Genomic DNA, 21,266 nt, shown 5'->3' with positions numbered 1-21,266 from the left:
TAGATGGCTAACGACGTCTACCAGTATTCATGAGATGTGTCAACTAAACCAATCTCTGTACACACTCCAGTTAGGCTGTTGTGCCTTTTGTTTCTATTAATGTATAAGAAGTAAAGCATGATTCACAATGTTAGCCAGAATGGTTAAAATTATTTTTCCGCCCAATCATCATGCTCTGTGTAATTCCCATTCCATCCCCATTCCTTTCTCCAAGAGGAGAAAAAAAGGCCAAAGCATAAAAGTAGATGCTTCTTGTGCTGTTAAGAGGTGGTTGGTTGCATTTAGGTGGTCTACACTTCCGTGCTATGTGTGGCAAAACACACTTCCCCTTTGGAGCTCAAGCCCTGTATTTTAAGTAAATTGTCATAAGTATACATGAATCTCTCACATCCCGATGGTGTGCCCTCATGTGGTGATTTCTTATCTTTTCAGATCCCCCAGATTAGTTATGCATCAACGGCACCCGAGTTAAGTGATGACCGTCGCTATGACTTCTTCTCTCGTGTGGTCCCGCCCGATTCCTTCCAAGCCCAGGCCATGGTAGACATCGTAAAGGCCCTGGGTTGGAATTATGTGTCTACTCTCGCATCGGAAGGAAGTTATGGAGAGAAAGGTGTGGAATCCTTCACGCAGATTTCCAAAGAGGCAGGTAGGAAGAGATTGCAGTGATCAAGATGACCCTCTTTGAATGTCTCTGGCTTATAGAGCTCTTTCAATCTTTATTAAACAAACACTATTGGTAATTGCCCTATCCCTACGCTCATGTTCCCCCTTGCCTGTGAAGTAAATTTGCAAAGTCTTCATTTAAAATGCTTTGTTGTTTTGGAAGAGAGTATTTTCAAAGCTATGAAACTGAAATCCCTTTAAGTATTAATGGAAGAAATGGAGAGAAAAAAATAGGTAGTAAAATTGATATCTGACTTCTGTGTAATAGATAATAGTGTGGATTGCAGGCTGTATATGGAAACATGAGCAAGTGTGGCTAAATGTGCCTCTTCATGTGTCCTTTCTCTCCGCCAGTCTCCAAAATGGAGAGAATTGTTTAAATTATGAGAACCCAACCACAGGGACACTTTGCTTTGAAGGGGAATGACACTGAGGGCTCTGAATGATTTGGCCAAAACAAAATTAAGTAAATTATCCAGGCAGTAGAATGTACTTAGACAAATACTCTTTGAAACTTTAGATTCTTTTGAGAAAGACAGTTCTATTAGGTGGCATTTGGAGAAGATTCTTTTATGTATGTTTATTAAGCTCAAAATGGAGGTAATGGGTTCGAATGTTTAGCCAGCTGGCTTCCATCGGTCAGATTTTGAAAAAACGAGACAAAATCTTCAAACTTAGGAATCATGACAATATATACACAGACTTCCCCATATGGAAATATTGGATCTAGTAGACATATATTTTTTTAAAAAATGCATGCTTGGATATTCCTAAAAAGCTCTTAGGCTAAAGTCTGGTCCTCAGTTTTGATTGTAAGAATATTATCCAACTTGTCATTGCCCAGAATAGTTAACTAACCATAAAGCAAACAAACAAGCAAGGCAATAGAAACAGAGGTTCTTTTCACGAGGAAAGATGTCATAAATCCTGAAGACATGGCTTTGAGTATTTTGCTTTCAGACTACAGACATCCTCAGGCATGTAATGCTCCCGCATATAGATGGTGTGTCTTTACATGGCTACTGAAATAAGGAAGCCCCGACATGTTTATGAATCTTGTGCTTTTAACTCAGCACCTTATCATGATCTCTAATTTGAAAATGTCATTGGAGGGCTGGGTCAGTCTTGTACTCTTCCTTCCGGCTGAAATACTGTCACTGTTAGCACCTTTGACTGCCGAGCTCCTAGTCATTTACAGGGCTCATCCTAAACGCCATTTCTAGGTTCAAGTAAACAAGCACACAAAACTTCCTGGATTCTGTCTGCTTGGTCTTGTGTTTCTAGTGGCTCCTCCCACAATAGTTAACACACATTAGCATAATTTGCTGCTGTTGTTGATTTCTGTCTTGTCCCGTAGACTCTAAGAGAGATGGTGTCTGTCTGAGTCACTACTGTAGTCCCAGCTGCTTTGTTTCTAAGGGAAACATTTCTGGTAAATTCAGTGAAAAACTTTCTGATTCGGGAAGAAATCTTAACTCTGGCCTTGTATCTTGCGTGCTGTGATTTATAAGACTCATTAACAACTGAATTCATGAATCTTTAAAGAAAAGCCTAACCACTTTTGATAGCTATGTGTTTGTTTCTGTCTTTGTTTCTTTGACTCCTGCTTTGACCAAAATAATGTGAGAGGCCCACTTAAAGACTTATCTAAAATATGGGCATAATAGCCAATAGGTAAGACAAGATGAAGAGAAAATATGGGTAAAATAGTAAGATAAAGCTCAGAAATAAAGTTCAAATACCTTCTTGTTCTACATAATTGCTGCAAGTGGATCTCAGATTTAATACTGCACTTTGTACTGGACAAAGCAAAGGACACTACCCATTTTGTTACACAAGGTACAGTGTTCAGAAGGTCAAAATCATGTTGTTTGTTCAATAAGGACAGGATCAAGACAAATGTTGGCCTTTATAAAAGACTGTATTCTATAGACAGGTCAGTGGTGAGTTTTGTAAGGTTGTTTATTCCTGGTGTCACTTAGTGAAAACTTAAGATATGAGTCTGCTGTATGACTCTTCAAAAAGGAAAAGTTTTGGTATTATGGTCTGAGTTCCCCAGCTCATAATTTTAGCTAATGATATCAATATATTGAAATGACACAACTCAAAAATAAAATTGTATTATTGGCAGCCATTTTGGATGAAATCTTTCAATCTGAAAGCCTTTGAATTTGGGGATGAGTGTAACTAAACAGCCAGCTGCCGAAATGCCAGAAAACATTGAGGGTTCAGATAATGTCTTCAATCAATTCTTCTTCACCTTAAGTATTATGATAGTTGATGTGTATTTATATTAAATTTCTTTGGAACCATAGCATATTTGCAATTTAAGTGAATTCACTTGTGTGCTTAATAAACACCCCTGCATTTAACTCCCTACCCATCCCTTCAAAAAAGAGGAAATAAAGAGGAGGGAAAATTATAATTGAAATGGAGTATGGTAAGTTTACTCACTCAGTGTGTGTATTACTTCAAAAAAAACCTGAGATGGGAAACATGATTCCATCATTTCTTCAGTGAGTGTCACTTCTGTGGGCCTCTCATATTGTGAGCGTCTTGCTAACCCAAAGGTGATTCCAGTGTATAGAGATACATATTCATATTCCACGACCTCTAAGAAGAATCCAACTACTTCCTCTGATTTTCAGTCAAAGAAACAGCAATATATTCTAATTCAGAATACAAAGAAAAAGGATTTTTAAAATTTGCCCTTTTGGAATTTTGGGGAAGTATGCATACTTAGGGAATTTTAGGGAATTTTCAAGGGCAATTTTCAATGTTTACTTTTTTCCTTTGCCTGCTGCTTCTAGAACCTTACCCTCAAGAAAGATACAAGCCAAGGTGTGTCTGTGGGAGAGGCAGTGTGGCATATACATAAGCACTGAGGTATCAGAAAGACCTGGATTTGAATAATGGGCTCCATTGCTTCTGTGCTGTACAACTTTTGACACAAGATTGAACTTCCCAAGTTCTCAGATTCCTAATATAGAGAATGAGATTAATGATGATCAGCTCGGTAAAATAAATAAGATCATGTATGGGGAACACAATACCCAGTGACACCTAATTCTTAGTGTTCCTCACTAGTTTCCTATAAATCAGTAGCATTTTTGCTTGAATTTCAAAAGTTTGAAAATAACTAGTGATAGATAACATTTGCCTTTAGTTATAACTCAAAGATTATTTATATATATATAAATATACATATATTTATATATATAATTATATAGACTAGCTGAGTTGCTATTCTTTTTCTTAATTTGAATAATATTTATTTATCTAGTTTTTGGGTTTTTTGTTTTGGGGATGTATGTTTATTCCTTTTTTAATTTAATTTAACTTTTTTAAACAGCAGGTTCTTATTATCTATTTTATACTTATTAGTGTATATATGTCCATCTCAATCTCCCAATTCATCCCACCACCAACCCTTTCCCCTGCTTTCCCCCCTTGGTGTCCATACGTTCTCTACATCTGTGTCTGTATTTCTGCCTTGCAAACTGGTTTATCCGTACCATTTTTCTAGATTCCACATATACACGTTAATATACGATATTTGTTTTTCTCTTTCTGACTTACTTCACTCTGTAGGACAGTCCCTAGGTCCATCCGCATCCCTACAAATGACCCAATTTCATTCCTTTTTATGGCTGAGTAATATTCCATTGTATATATGTACCATATTTTCTTTATCCATTCACCTGTCGATGGCATTTAGGTTGCTTCCATTACCTGGCTATTGTAAATAGTGCTGCAACGAATATTGGGGTGCATGTGTCTTTTTGAGTTATGGTTGCTATTCTTACTAATATGCTTCCATCATATAAGAAGCATAACAAGAAAAGGAAGTGAGCTATTCAAGTTGTTCTATGTATGTGGTGTGTGTGTGTGAGGGTGGGGGTAGAGCATAAGCTCATAAGCTCATCGAGCATAAGCTTGATGTTGTTTCTGTGTTCTGCTGGAAGGTTCCAAAGAGTTACTTCCATTCTTTCTAAACAGTTTGAAGATTGTGGTTCTTCTTCTTTATAACTGTCTGTAAGAGATTCACTCTGTTAAAATGCTTTAGTTCCAAAGTTTAGACTTAAGTCCTGAACCAAAGGCTGCTTGTAAAACTGGAGCCTCAAAGATTTCCACCATGCATGTAGGCTTAGAACGTGGGGTGCATGCTCCTTTGTCAGACTCTGATAGAACAAATCAAGACAATGATGTCAGAAAAAGAAGCCATCCTTCAGCAGGGCGCCATCTAATTTGCCTGGGACATGAGGGCTTACATACAGTTTCTCTAAGCTGTCAGAAAACCTCAATAATTTTCATCTCATGTATAGTCATGAGATATTTAAATATGCATGGATGCTGCTCCTTGTTGAACTTTCAGAAAGGACTGTAACATGATTTTCTCAGATGATGAGATGTTTGTAGAACAGTTATATTTGCATAAATCGCCCTGTATATTTGAATGGATGCACATGCAGTATCGACAAAAGCAATTTATTGATTAGTATCACAGAGAATGAGAGATTATTCGCTCCCAATGTGCTTTAAAATTCATGTCAACATAATAAACTAAATAGCGTAAATTAGACATAAAGACTCCTTTTTCTAAGTAAGGGGCAAAGGAAATGCTTATAATATCATAAGTCACTCATATAGTCCAGATCATGTGAACTAAATTTGGGTCAAGGTTTACAAGAGTAAGGACATCACATACAACTCTTCTAGTCTGCCAGACAATTTTCAGGAGAATCCCATGACCACTGCTTCACAATATGACAAAAATAGTCATGATTTGTTACTGCCATGGTGTCGTGAGACATATCAACTGTTCAAAACCAGAAAGAATATTTGAGCTATCTTTTGGTATTTCATGCCAATCACTTAATACAGTTATTTCAGTTATTCTCATTATTAGTCAGGTAAACTCTAGAACTTCTTTTTATTTAATACTTTATCTTGACCTAGGATATTCTTACTTAGCATAACTAAGTGAAGATTTAATTGACTATTAGTAACTATTATTCAGTCCTCCGTTTTTTCTAGACCTTAGGAACTAGTTGGATTTGTTCATTATAGGATTCTGTTCTTATTAGAGGATTCTTTGCTCCTCTTTGCTTCACAGATGCAGTGCTCTCTTTCGTTGGGTTGTTGTCAGTCTTCCCTGACTGGCTGTAACCTCTATGAGGTCAAGCACTTTGCCTTGGGACCCTATCATCTAGCCTAACTTTTGGCGTTTACAAGCCATTCAGCAAATATTTGTTAAAGGAAAGAGAAAAGAAAGGAACAGTTGTATTTTTCCCTTTGCCTTTTAGGGAGAAAAGGCATGTAGAGGGAGGACATATGATACATAATTTTTAGGATATATAATTTTGTGACTTGTGGGTCACAAAAATTGTATCCTAGATCTGTTTGCTCTGGTATGTCACAGTTACCCCTGCCCTAAATCTACTTTATTCTTCCCTGTTACTGTCCCCACACAAAATTTACAGCACTGTGATGCAACAAGGCTATAATTCCCAATACCCCCATCTATGTATCTATGTTAAATTTGAGGATTTTCCAGTTTGTTTGTTTTTTTGCCTCTGTCTATATCATGGTGAATATAGAAAATTCTGAGGCCTTTTAATGTCTGGTTGGAGTGTTTCCTTAATGAACTGTTCTGCGGTCCCAGCTTAAATACAGGTGTTGAATAAGGACTTAATTTCAAAATACAAAATCACAAGCACTCTCATAATATCTATTTTCAGTTGTGCTTAAAACTAAACTGTAAGTTCCTCAAGAAGAAGCTTTATTATTTTATTTTAATTTCTGGACCCTCAGTGGTTAGCACCACATTTTAGATTTTAACCCATACTGGATCTTTTAGCACATCTTGAGAATGTCCCCTCATCCCCATTACCTGTACAGTTACTTTAGTTCTGGGCTCCACTTTATTCACTGTGATTCACAGCTCCAGTTACTCATGCCTCCAGATTAACTCCTCCAATATAGCATCCATTTTACTAAAATGATCAACTTTCTAAAATACAAATACAGCCATTCTGTTATCTGTCCCTGGCTTCCCTTACCCCAGAGGATTGACTAAAACGTGTCTAGCATGGAATATAGGTCCTTTCTGACCTGGTGTCTGATTTAATCACCCATCTCACTCCACACTAGGCCTGCCATCTTTAATTCCCACCTCAAGTCCCCATGCACACACTCCTTGCCCCGCCACAGTCAAACTTCTGTGGGTTTCAAGATATTCTGTGCCTTTGCTAACGCTTTGCTTTCTATGTGGATTACAAGCTAACTACAATCTATTTTTCCAAAACATAACTCCTTGGGGAAAAAAAGTTATCCCTGCCTTAGTCTTCCTTCATGGTCCTGTTTTGGATCACAGTGTGTACATTTGTCTTTTTAAATAGCACAGCACCTTAAAGTCCCTCTCCATGAATAAATTCATGGAGAATGACCAGTCGATCAGGTCTTGATGAGAGAATGAGGCTGCATATCACTCCTAAGAGGCCAGATATTCATGTCCCCAGCCTCCTTCGAAGCTAAGGCACAGCCATGTCACTGAGTCTCAGCTAATCAGACACACCCAGACATACCCACCATAGATGGATCAAGAGCTGGGGACACAAAGAATCAGGGGCAATGGAAAACACATCTTGTTGACAGCAGCAGCAGTAATATCCATGCTCCAGGGGTAGATGTGTTATCTAGCATGAAATGGCAGCAGTAGTATAATCTCCAGCTTCCCATTTCCAAGAGTAGCAGCAGCAGTGCCCCAGCTAACTTCGTTCTGTGGTACTGTTTTAGCTTTGGTTCTGACAGCCTAGTCATCCTTTGTTTCAACTCATTTTGTAACTTTGGTTCCCTGGTCTCCCCGGTGATTCTGCAGATTATCCAAAATAATTTAAATAAATGTTTTTCTACTTAATCTAGGGAGACTTTACTTCAGACATTTGGCTTTTACCTTCATTAATGTAACTGAAGAGTGTTGCTTCTATGAGTTCCGTAACACCTTGTGCATAACTGTCATGGAATTAGTTGCATGTTATTGTGATCATTGTAATCTATCTCATCGTCTCCCATGTGAATGTGAGCTTATTTTTATTTTTTTCTTCCTTTTTTATTGAGGTATAATTGACATACAGCACTATGTAAGTTTTAGGTGTACAGCATGAAGATTTGGCTTACAAGCATCATGAAATGATTATCACAGTCAGTTTAGTGACCATCCATCATCTCACATAGATACAGGATTAAAGAAATAGAAAAATTTTGTTGTGATGAAAACACTTAGGATCTACTCTCTTATCAACTCTCATGTATAACATACAGCAGTTATGTATTTTATCACTGAAAGTTTGTGCCTTTTGTCTGCCTTCATTCACTTCTCCCTCCCTCCACCCCTTGCCTCTGGTAACCACAAGTTTGACCTGTTTTTCTATGAGTTTGTTTGTTTGTTTTTGAAGTACAATTGACCTACAACACTATGTCAGTTCCTGTCACACAGTGTAGTGATTCAGTATTTCTATACATTTCAAAATGTTCACCATGATAAGTCTACTTACATACAGTATGTCACCATACAACAATATTACATAGTTATTGACTATATTCCCCACACTGTACATTTCATATCCATGACTCATTTATTTTAGAATGTAAGTTTATTGAGGGCAGGAATTATGTTGTATTTGACTTTCCATACTCGAGGATAATGTCCAAAAAAGACTAGGCTCAATAAATGCACAGTGAACTTAAAAATACTCTACTGGTAACATAAGAGGTGATGACTCCAAGTTTGTAGTTGGTACCATAAAACTGTTGGAAGATTTCCCAATTTTGGTTTTCTAAAGTTATCATTAATTGGCTATAATAAACTGACATTATAGAAGGAAAATAGGAAAAGAAATATGGTGATATGCCTACACTCATACATTGAATATCTGAGTACTTTCTTTGGGTAAGATACTCTTCCAGGATAAAAATAAGTAAAATTATAGTAGTAACAACAAAAAGACAAAAAAAATATCTGCTTTCTAAGACTAGAAATACATAAGTAGAGCAGTGAACACAGCCTTATTGGGGCATGCTGCAAAGGAGAACTCTGGAAGAAGGTAGATGCTTAGCTAAGCGGCAAAGGTAAGTAGAAGTTAGCAAACAAGGCTGCCCTAAATGGGGTGGTGAATGACATTTTAGGAAAAGAGTCATGTTAAAAACCCCAAATAAAGTTGTGTAATGGTATTTAAATTTTTAAATGGTATAAGAGAAATAACATCACCTTGAAAAAATTTTGACTGAAATTACTAGATGGAAAGTGCTCTTCGACCCAACATAAGAAGTATTGCAGAATATGCTTTGGCTTTTGGGCTAAGAACTTGTGGTCTGGCCCTAACTCCTACAGTAACTGACTGGGAGCCAGCATCCTGCTGCTTTGGTTTGCAAAGTCATCATATATTTATTGAGAAAAATAGTCTCCCTTGATTTGGAGAATCCTCAGATCCATATCACCCTGATGGCAAAGATGGGCTTCCTCTAGGCAGTAGAACGTCATTGTTGAAGTGGGACTAACATGGCTGATAAATGAGTGTTTTTGCTGCCTGGAGACGTAGACAGTGAAAAAGCATATCTCAGCAGTTCCTCCTCATCTCTTCCACTTACCTTCACTGCACCCGAGCAATGTGGAGGAATGCGAAAAGATCTGAAGATAAAATGAACCCCTCTTTTATTCATTGACTTGGGTATGGTTACCATATGTTACATGTGCTAAGGAGAAAAAGGACTTGGGATGCTGGCATTGAAGTTAAAGGTTTAGTGAAAAGGAACATAGGTCATCTTTTAATATTGGAGTAGAGGTCAGATACAGAAAATTCTTTTGAACAATAGAATCTCTTGGTCAGTTGAGTAGAGGGGAAGAGAATCACTGTTCCGGGGTAGCTTACTTCAGAAAGTAACCGTGCTTTTGTAATAGTTGTCATTATACCACTAAACTTTACAGGCCAGAAAGTTTGATTTATTCTCCCTATTTAATGACACCGCATTCAGCCTTCAAGTGAACCTTTCTTTTCCCAGGGTTTACAAAAATGTTCATTGGGAAAGACTCCCGGTTTTGAATCTCATAGGTTTTGATAAATGTCAGCAAAAGAGATAAAATATTGGAAGAATATTAGTTAGCTTATAGAACAGGAGGGAACTATATAAAACCTAAGTTTAAGTGCTTACTGAGTCCCACTAAGCCTGTGCACAGTGAGGAAGAGTTATTTCCCAATGTCATTTCAGTGATCTAACCAAAAGATGGGCTGGTCACAGTCTAAAAAAATGCTGCCTTTTGGGTTGCCTTTGCCGGAGTGTTCCGCTCTGCTGGAACAGGCAAGTATAGGCACCCACAGAGAAGAATGCAGTGCTCATCAGAACAGAGGCAAGGAGGTGGGTGCTGGAATCAGTCAGATGGGTAGGTCTGAAAAACAGAAGGACACTCCAGTCCAAGAAACATTAAATTAATAAAAGTTTCCTTGGAAAATATCTATTTACTGGAGCTCAACTCTTTCCCAAATTATTTTGTATTTTGAACAACTCCACGCGTGTAAATGTCGCCCCTTTGAGACCTGCACAGAGGGATCTGTTTACCTTTTATTTGGCAAATGGATCCCTGCTGTTAAATCTTTCAAGAGATTGTAGGAAATTCTACAGGGCCCCACATCAATCGCATTAGCGCTCCCCAGGCAAACTGAAGGACAGCTAGATGATCAAGACCTCTGGCAGTAATAGTAGCCATCCTAAAGACATACTGCATTAAGCGACTGAAATACTGTGACCTTGTGTAGCTCCAAATTTGCCTTTTCCCAGTTCTTCACATTTCTTGTTACTCTTTTGGCTGAATGTCATAAATAGCAAGCACTTAAAACATATTGCCAATAATTACTAGATGGCATTATTCCATTGCATTAATATTTTAGAGGTGGTATTATTTATCAAGCAAGCTCCTTTTTAGGTAGGTATGACTGGGATGTCCTCACACTCTACAAGCCATAGTAGTAGGATGACCCTTTGAGGAACTAGCATCTAAGTTACAATGTAGGCTTTTCCATACAAGGGGAAACATTAAAAGTGAAGTCATCATAATAATGATGAAGGTCTCAAGAGAAAAATTCAAGGTATATATTTAGAAGAGCTTAAAAATAAATGATGCCTACTAAAAATGTCAACATATAAAAAAGGTTAATTTTCCTAAGGTATTAGTGATCCTTTGGGTTTAAATTTGAAAGTTTAAAAAAATCAACATCACAAGGGCATACCCAGCATATTTTTTATGAAAGAAGATAAATTCTCTTGGGAAAGATGAAATTGTCAGAATTAAAACTACAGAAAGTTTGATGTATGGTGACTAATTATATAGAAATATGTTGTTTTCAATGTCTTAATCCTAGAGGCCACAGAAATTATAGTTTCTTCTGGTCAAAATTTTTTAGCAAAAATGTAGTTAACTCCTTCGCTCCATATAAGGATCATGAGGGTTATTTTCTAAAAAGCTGATATACAATGATGCACTTAGTACAAATTCTACTCTACACACTTTTGATTAACGAATGTAAATTGTGTTGTCAGTGTGTTCTTATGGTTGCTTTGTTCAACAGTTACCAGCGAATAATTAAAATAGGAAGTAGAAGTTAGTGTGGCATACAGTAGACTCACACAGCGCATCCTGCTTTAGGGTTTGCATCATTTATCTATTGGGATCCCAGTATATTTTTCCCCGGCTTTCTGGAAATATAATTGGCATATAACATTATTGAAGTTTAAGGTGTACAACATGATGATTTGATACATTTATATGTATTTCAAAACGATTGCCATGGTAGTGTTAGTCAGAGCCTGTCACCTCACACAATTACCATTTCTTTTTTGTGGTGAAAACACCATCTTACTGTCTCAGCAACTTTCAAGTATCTAATACAGTATTGTCAGCTGTAGTCATCTTGCTGTACCTTAGATTCCCAAAACTTTCTTATATTATAACTGAAAGTTTGCACCATTTGACTGCCATGTCCTAATTACCTCCTCCCTAGCCCCTGGAAACTCCATTCTACTCTCTGTTCCTTTGAGTTCAGATTTTGAAGCTTCCACATATAAGTGATATCATATAGTAATTGTCTTTCTCTGACTTATTTCACTTAGCATAATGCCTCCAAGTTCCATCCATGTTGTTGCAAATGGCAGGATTTCCTTCTTTCTCATGATGGAGTAGTAGCCCATTGTGTGTATGTGTGTATTTGTGTATATACCGCATTTTCTTTATTCATCCATCCCTATATGGACATTTAGGTTTTTTCTTTATGTTAGCTCTTGTGAATAATGCTGCAATAAACATGGAGTGCAGATATCTCTTGGAGATCCTGATTTTATTTCCTTTGAATATATACCCAGAAATGTAATTGCTGGATCATATGGTAGTTCTATTTTTAATTTCTTGGGGAACATTCATACTGTTTCCTACAGTGGCTCTACCAATTATATTCCCACCAACAGTGCACGGGGGTTCCTTTTTTACCACATCCCTGGCAACATTTGTTATCTCGTCTTTTTGATAATAGCCATTCTAAAAGATGTGCTGTGGTATCTCATCGTGGTTTTAATTTGCATTTCCCTGATGATTAGTGATGTTGAGCATTGTTTCGTGTACCTGTTGGTACATGTACCTGTTGGCCATTTGTATATCTTCTTTGGAAAAATGACCATTCAGCTCCTCTACCATATTTTAATCAGACTGTTCTTTTTTCCCCTTGGTCTGTATTTTTGTTATTGAGTTATATGAGTTTCACATTTTGGATATTAACCAATATCCAATATTGGATATTTTGGATATTAACCCTGATCAGATATATGATTTCAAAATACTGTCTCCCATTCTATAGGTTGCCATTTCATTTTGTTGATTATTTCTTTTGCTGTGCAGAAACTTTTTAGTTTGATATAATTCACTTACTTATTTTGGCTTTTGTTGCTTGTGCTTTTTGATGTCATACCCAAAAAATTGTTCTCAAAGACCAATATCGAGGACCATTTTCCCTCTTTTCTTCCGGGAATTTTACAGTTTCAAGTCTTCTGTTTAATCTACTCAAGTTCAATTTTGTGAGTGGTGTAAGACAAAGTCCATTTCATTTTTCTGCATTGATTATCCAATTTCTCAATACCATTTATTGAAGAAATTATCCTTTCCCCATTAAGTATTCTTGGCTTTCTTGTCAAATACTATTGACCATATAGGCAAGGGTTTATTTCTGGGCTCTCGATTCTGTTCTGTTGGTCTATGTGTCTGTTTTTATGCCTGTACCATACAGTTTTGGTTACTATAGCTTTGTAATACAGCTTGATATCTGAAAGATCATGACTCCAGCTTTGCTATTCTTTCTCAGGATTGCTTAGACTATTAGGGGTCTTTGTAGTTCTATACAAATTTTAGAATTTTTTCCCATTTCTGTGAAAATTGCCACTAGAATTTTGATAGGGATTGTATCGAATGTCTGTCTAGGGTTTGGGTAGTATGGACATTTTAACAATATTAATTATTCTGAGTCATTAACATGAGCTGTGTTTTCATTTATTCATGTCTTCTTTAATTTCAAAGTCTCGGTTTTCAGTGTACAGAACTTTCATCTCTTTGGTTAAATTTATTCCTAAGTATTTTATTGTTTTTCATACTGTTGTGAATGGGATTGCTTTCCTTATTTGTTTTTCAGATGTTTTGTTGTTTATGTACAGAAATACAACTGATTTCTGTAGGTTGATTTTGTATCCTGCAAATTACAGAATTGGTTTTTTAGTTCTATCAGTTTTTTGGTGGGGTATTTAGGATTTTCCATATATAAAATTATAGCATCTGTAAACAAAGACAGTTTTACTTCTTCTGTTTCAATTTGGATGCCTTTGTTTCTTTTTCTTCCTTGATTGCTCTGGTTAGAATTTCCAGTACTTTAAGAGTAACATACTAAATAGGAATGGTGAGAGTAGGCACATTTGTCTCATTCCTGATCTTAGAGGAAAAGCTTTCAGTCTTTCACTGTTGAGTATGATGTTAGCTGTGGGCTGATCATACATGGCCATTATTTGGTTGAGGCATATTCCTTCTATACCCAATTTGGTTTTTTTTTTTTTTTTATCATGAAAGAATCCAGTATTTTTTCAGATGCTTTTTGGGTTTTTTTGCATCTGTTGAGGTGATCATATGGTTTTTATCTTTCATTCTAGTGATGTAGTGCGTCACATTTATTGATTAGTACATGTTGAACCATTTGTCTATCCCAGGGAAAAATCCTACCTGGTGTATATTCCTTTTAATGTGCTGTTGAATTCAGCTTGTCCGTACAGTTTACTTTTGAACAATGTGAGGTTTAGAGGTGTCTACTCTCTAAAAAATAAAATAAAAAGGAAATTCCCTGGAGGTCTAGTGGTTGAGACTGTGCAGTTTCACTGCCAAGGACATGGGTTCAGTCCCTGCTTGAGGAACTAAGATCCTACAAGCTGTGTGGCATGGCCAAATTAAATAAATAAATAACTTTTAAAATAATAAAAAATAAAATAGAGGTGTCTACTCTCCACACAATCGAAAATCCACATAAAACTTTACAGCTGGTCCTCCCTGTCTGCAGTTCCTGAACTGCACATTCAACCAACCACGGGTCATGTGTTACTATAGTATGTGTTTGGGGAAAGAAAAAAACATCTATAAGTGGACCCACACAGTTCAAGCTCATGTTGTTCCCGGGGCAACTGTATTTTGTTGAGAATTTTTCATTCTATAGCCATCAGGGTTATTGGCCTCTGGTTTTCTTTTCTTGTAATATCCTTACTTTGCTTTGGTACCGGAGTAATGCTGGCCTCATGAAATAAGTTTGGGAGTGTTCCCTCCTCTTCAATTTTAAAGGAATTTGACAGGAATTGGTATTAATTCTTCATTAAATGTTTCATAGAATTCACCAAGGAAACCATCTGATCCCGACTTCTTTTGGTTGGGAGATTTTTGATCACTGGCAATCTCCTTACTTGTTATGGTATGTTCAGATTTTCTATTTCTTCATGGTGCAGTCTTGGTGGGTTTTATGTTTCTAGAAATTTATCCATTTCTTCTAGATTATCCAATTTCATGGTGAATTATTATTCATAATAGTCTCTAATGATCTTTATTACTTCTGTGTTACCAGTTTTAATGTCTTTTCTTTCACATCTGATTTTATTTATTTGATTCTTCTCTCTTTTTTCCTTAGTTTTCTGGCTAAAGGTTTGTCAATTTTGTTTATCTTTTTTAAAAAAAACACCATTTAGTTTTGTCAACCGTTCTGTTGTTTTTCTGGTCTCTATATCATTATTTCTGCACTAATCTTTGTTATTTACTTTCCTCTTCTAACTTGGGGCTTAGTTTGTTCTTCTTTTTCTAGTTCTTTGATGTGTAAAGATATGTTGTTTATTTGAGGCCTTTGTTTTTACATAAATGTAGACATTTATTGCTATAAAATTCCCACTGAGAACTTCTTGTGCTGCATTCCAAAACAGTTTGGTATGCATGTTTTTTTTTTTTAATTTCCCTTTCATTTCTTCTTGGACCTATTTGTTGTTCAGGAGTGTGTTGTTTAATCTCCACATACTGTGAAATATCCAGTTTTCATCCTGTTATTGATTTCTAATTTCAGACCACTGTGATTGAAAAAGATACTTGGGATGATTTCAGTCTTCTTCAATTTGCTAAGGCTTGTTTTGTGACCTATCATATGATCTGTCCTGGAGAATGGTCAGTGTACTCTGGAGAAAACTGTGTGTTCTGTTACTGTTGAGAGAGTGTTCTGTATATGTCTGTTAGGGCTGTTTGGTCTAAAGTATGGTTCAAGTTTAACATTTCCTTATTTATTTTCTGTCTGGATGATCTATCCATTATTGAAAGTGGGGTATTGAAGTCTCCTGCTATTATTGTGTTATTTATTTCTTCCTTTAGATCTGTTAGTATTTGCTCAGTATATTTAGGTGCTCTTATGTTGGATGCATATACATTTATTATTGATATACCTTCTTGATGAATTGAATTGACCTATTTATCAGTATCTATGGCCTTTTTTGTCTCTTGTGTAGTAGTTGTTGTTGTTATTAATGCAGGCTTAATTCCCTCTGATAGAAGTGGAAAGGCTGCTTCTACTGGTAAAAATTACTCATCAGAATTTAGGGACTCAGTGTCCTCAGCCCTATCAATTTCTTGCCAAATGTCTGTATTCCAACTTCTAGGATTCTATTCCTTCCAAATAAATGCCCTTGTTTTAACCATAAATAGCCTTTGAAGCATGGTGTTATAGTTTTTGGCTTAAAGTCGGTCATGTCTGATATAACACACCTCTGTTCTCTTTTGATTTCCACTTGCATAGAAATTTTTTTTTCATCCCTTCATTTTGACCCTATGTGTGTTCTTAAAACTGACGTGAGTCATGTATAGTTGAGTCTTGTGGGTTGTTTTTTTAATCCATCCAGTCACTCTGTGCCTTTTGATTAGATGATTTAATCTATTCACATTAATAGTAATTATTGATAGGTAAGGACTACTAATGTCATTTTATTAATTGTTTTCTGGATGGTTTGTAGTTCTCTCATTCCTTTCTCCTTCTCCTTTCGTCTTCCTTTGTGACTTGGTGATTTTCCATAGTATGTGTTGATTCCTTTATTTATCTTTTGTTTATCTACTATAGGTTTTGCTTTTGTGGCTATCATGAGGTTTACATAAAACATCTTATAAATATAATAGTCTTTTTAGGCTGGTAACAACACAACTTTAATTGCATACAAAACTCTACCTTTTTACTCCCCCACCCTTTTATATTTTTGATATCACAGTTTACCTATTTTTATATCATGTATTTATTAACCTACTATTGTAGCTATAGGCATTAAATACTTTCTAATTTTAACCTTTATACTAGAGTTAAGTGTTTAAAACACCACCACATTACAGTATTAAGTATTCTGAACTGGACTCCATACTTGAATTTGATTACATACTTACCTTTACTAGTATGTTATATATTTTTATACATTTTCATGTTACTAATTAGCTTCCTTTCATTTTAGGTTGAAGAACTCCTTTCAGCATTTCTTGTAAGGCAGGTCTAATGGTTATGTACTCCCTCAGATTTTGGTTACCTAGGAAAGTCTTTATCTCTTCCTATTTCTGAAGGACAGTTTTGCTGGTTAGAATGTTTTCAGTTTTTTTTTTTTTTTTCTCTCATCACTTTAAATCAATCCTTCCAATCTCTCCTGCCCTTTACGATTTCTGCTGAAAAATACAGTGATAATCTTATGGGGGTTTTCTTGTAAGTTACAAGCTTTTATCTCTTGCTGTCTTCAAGATTCTTTCTTTGATTTGATTTTTGACAGTTTTATTATAAAGTATCTTGGAGAAGATCTCTTTGAGTTGAATCATTTGGCAACCTATAAGCTTCATGAACTTGGATATCCAAATCACTTCCCAGATTTGGGAAGTTCTCAGTCATTACTTTTGAGAAAAACTTTGTACCTTTTCCTCCATCTTTTATCCTTCTGACACTCCAATAATTCACATATTGCTTCTTTTGATGGTATCTGGTAGATCACATATCCTTTCCTCTTTCTTATTTTTATTGTTGTTGTTCTCCTCTAACTGGGTAACTTCAAAGTTTCTGTCTTCTAATCTATAGATTCTTGTTTCTGCTTGATTCATTCTACTATTGATGTTCTCTATTGCGTTTTAAAACGTCATTCATTATATTCTTTAGCTTTAGAATTTATTTGGTTCTTTCTTAAGATTTCTCTTTGTTAAACTTCTCATTTTGTTTCTGTGTTGTTTTTTTCTGACTTCATCGAATTGTCTGTGTTTTCTTGTACCTCACTGGTCTTCCTCAAAAGAGCTATTGTGAATTCTTTATTGGATGAATTGTAGATCTCCATGACTATGGGATTGGCTATTGGAAGATTATGGTGATCCTTTGGTAGTGTCATCTTTCCTTTATTTTTTATGTTTCTTGAAGTCTTACAGTGTTGTATTTGCATTTGATGTTGCAGTCACCTCCTCTAGTCATTACTAACTGACTTCAGGAGAGAAATAACTTCCATCAGTCATGATAGGAAGTCTGAGGCTTTCTTGGTTCTTCTGTGGATATGCCTGCTCCATGCTTCTTGCTCCCTCTTGTGGCAGAATTCTTAAGCTTATATGTCTTCAGTCCTTCAACACACCACGCTGGGTGCTGGCAGACTTCCTTTTGCTTTCCCAAGGGTGGAGCTAAAGCTCAAGTTTGTGGTCTCTGCCTGGTCCACGGATTTTTATTGGCTTTGTACACACAAGTTCACTAGACGTCTGCCAAAGCTCATGCTTGCCATCATCAGGGGCACAAATAGACAGCCAGTCACAGTTTGGGGTGTGGGGGTGAGGTACATGGAGTGCATGGGGGGTCCATGCACCTCACCCCAACCTCTGTGGGCAAGTTGTCCCCAGCGGTTCATGGGTAGACTTCTTGATGGTGTCTGTGATGCACTTAGTAGGATCTAGATCCCTTTAATGCCTTCTGAGAGTCCCATCTGCCTCTTTCCCAGTGTGTTTTTATCCCTCCAGCCATGCAAGTCAACACTCAGGATGGGGTGAGATAGAACTGGGCCTCTTTGGCAGTGTCCCACACAGTGAGCTGGGTGCTCACTCCCATGCTTTCCTCCCCGCCCTGGGAGAGATCATTGGCCGAGAAGGTTTCTTCTGGCACTGAGTTGTGCGTCCATGAAGGAGAGGTGATGTGAGTAAAGTTAAACTGTTTCTCCTACCTTGTCCAATGCATCCAAACATATTTTGTCACTCAACTGGTGTGCTGGAACTTCTCCACTGGAAATCTGACCTTCCACTTGCCTGTAGGGGCTTCTATAAGACAGTGTTCTCCAGGGGTTCATGGGCCATGGCCAAGGAGAGCTGCATTCAGTTAATGGGCCACTGCAGGGTCCCTGTCTGACGTCTGTATCCTTACTACCTGATGCATGGGTGGGTTAGACTCTTCCTGGGTCCTTTGGTATATTGTGCTGTATCCCACAGACAAAGGCACTTTTGTCTATGGATGGATGACAAATTGTTGTTATTGAGGGAAGGATATGAGGAGGGATGTCTTATTCAGCCATGTTGCTGACATCACTCCTCCTACTATATTTTTAAAGAATTGAATATGAGTTATACTTGGGCATATTAAATCTAAATTGAAAGAATAAAATAGAACAAGCATATTTTGTAATGAACATATATACATTAGTTCAAGTGACTGCCTTTTTGAAGACTTGTACTGGATCAACTTCCACGTATTTCCTAGTTGTTCTGTATGTTTTGCTAAATCTGTATAGAACACTCAACCAAATTGTAATTCTCTATCCCAAACACTTTTAAATTTCTAAAAAAAATCTCTTACTGAAGAGACAAACAGAAAAGCAGACAGAAGATGCTGGTTGGAGGCTAAGCATTAGTGATGAAAATTACTAGAGTAGAGTCAAGATCACGAGATGCTGAAAATGAGGGGGAGGCCATGGGGCAGAGAATAATCACGTGATGATTATTCTCTGCCCCAAGTAAAGGGGTTTATAACCAGGCAGGTGATGGTCCCTGGTCATAAACCCCTTTACTTCTAATGGTTTTTTTTGGATCACAGTATTTTCCAAGGTACTCCCTTAATGTTACTGAAAAAAGTAAAGTTTCAGTTTCCCTATACAGTGTGAACTAAGGTTTAACTGTAGCTTATTTTCTCTGCACAAATTTGCTCAGCCTTAGATTACTGCATTCATGTTAGAGTAGTGGTTTTTGGTGGCAACCTGGATTGACAGCATAAGACTCTTCTATTGAGCTGTCTAATTCCCAGTTTGACTGGTTTTTGTCTGATAATTATTATTTGCTACCTGGCTTGTGTCCACTCCTTTTAAAGGTGAACTCATCTTCTATGCACACTTATTATGTGAAAATATAAAGCCTTGTTTACATTTCAATGTGTACAAAAAACAACTTAAGCGTTGAAGTCAGCCTTCTCAGTATAAAAAGCATGAATTAGTTCACAGTGAAATACTGAGCATCGTACATTTTTATATCATGACCTTGTATTATGCTGTAGAGGGACAGAGCTGGTGCCATGAGTCGTAACAGAATTTCTAGTTATTTTGGAAGTTGTTTTTAATCATTGTGGTTTTGTTGTTGCTGTCTTTACTTGTTTACTCTTTATTCAGTATTTAAATAATTTGGTCAAAAATGTTTGAGAATTACCAAAAAAGAAAAAAAAATGAGTGTAAGCAACATAAACCAACAATAGATGCAAAAGAAATAATAAATGGGTTTATTTGGAAGGTTATGAGGCAACTCAAGGAATTAGAGGAAGGAACAAAGAGCTAAGCTTGGAACAGACAGGAAAAAGGTCTACTCTAATAGGCCAGGAAGCAGGAGATGAAGATCTGTCTCTTCAGGTCACCACCAACAGGGTGAATCAGCTCCAGCTTCGTTTAGGCTTTCAGTTCTGTGCTCCAAACTCAGATTCCGATGGGAAAGCAAACCAATGCTCTGCCATTAATCATGTGCCTATTCCTTTGCAGTTGATTGACAATTCTGCCAGGCACTTTTGTGGAGTTATTATAGACATCTGAGACAAACATCAGATCTTAATATCCAAACAGTGACAAGTAGGAGTGACTGGTGCTCATTACAGATGTGCACTACCATATATGATATGGTAGATTTTCTTCTCTCTCCCTGTAATGCCTTATCAAGCACATTGGAAAATGTTCTAGTTGAAGCAGTTGTCTTACATTTCTGAAAGAAAAGTGTTTTCCTTTTCCATTAAACAGATCCTCAAGAGAAATCATTAACTACTTAAATATTTGTAGATGATTCCCCAAACCACTGGCTTGCTAAAAAGATAGGGAATGCAATTTCCTAAACTTTACATCTGTAACAGGATTCATTAAGAGCCAGATTCCAATCATCAGGTGATCCAGTTAGCTCTACCTTACCCCATGACTTAAGGTATAAGAAATGCAAGTAGGGGGGAATTTATCACCACTACTGGCAAATCCCACAATATCTGAGCACTCATTCTAATGGTAAGGGTCAAGAGGAGCATTTTTACATGATTAGAATGGCTTTTGCTCATTTGTGCTGAGCAGCTTGGAAAAAGAAATGCTATTTCATGTTTTTACAATCCCAGAATTTCTCCAAAGCAAACTTTGTGGCTGCAGGTTTTTGATAATGGGAATAAATAAACTTTCTTTAAAATGAAGAAGTGCCAGTAGACAGGGCTTGTTCCTGAATTCTTCCCTGTAGGGGCATGAGTTTAATAAGGTGGCTGAACATTCTGTGTTGAAGCCCAGAAGAAATGAGACTTGTTGAGAAAGAAAATGACAGGGACCCATTGCATGCTGGGATAGGGATGAGAAACTTCTGGTTGTGTTTGCCATGGACCGTAATAAAACACTTTCCCGGGCTTCCCTGGTGGCGCAGTGGTTGAGAGCCTGCCTGCCGATGCAGGGGACACGGGTTCGTGCCCCGGTCCGGGAGGATCCCACATGCCGCGAAGCGGCCGGGAGCCATGGCCGTTGAGTCT

General features: G+C 37.0%; 1 protein-coding gene across 2 annotated transcripts in view; it reads left to right on the top strand.

Moving 5' to 3' along the window:
- GRM7 (glutamate metabotropic receptor 7) overlaps window positions 1–21,266 on the top strand; it is a gene marked incomplete at both ends in the record, with an annotated part of 809,284 nt that overhangs the window by 244,037 nt on the left and 543,981 nt on the right. For both annotated transcript variants that reach the window (XM_079713568.1, XM_079713567.1), the window contains one exon: window positions 433–649. In XM_079713568.1, coding sequence (XP_079569694.1) covers window positions 433–649 — 217 coding nt within the window. The remainder of the gene's footprint in view (window positions 1–432; window positions 650–21,266) is intronic.

Source organism: Hyperoodon ampullatus (genome assembly GCF_949752795.1).
Source record: "Hyperoodon ampullatus genome assembly, chromosome: 10".
NCBI lineage: Eukaryota > Metazoa > Chordata > Mammalia > Artiodactyla > Ziphiidae > Hyperoodon > Hyperoodon ampullatus.
The sequence above is the reverse complement of the archived record's forward strand: the minus strand, read 5'-3'. Positions and strand labels throughout refer to the sequence as shown.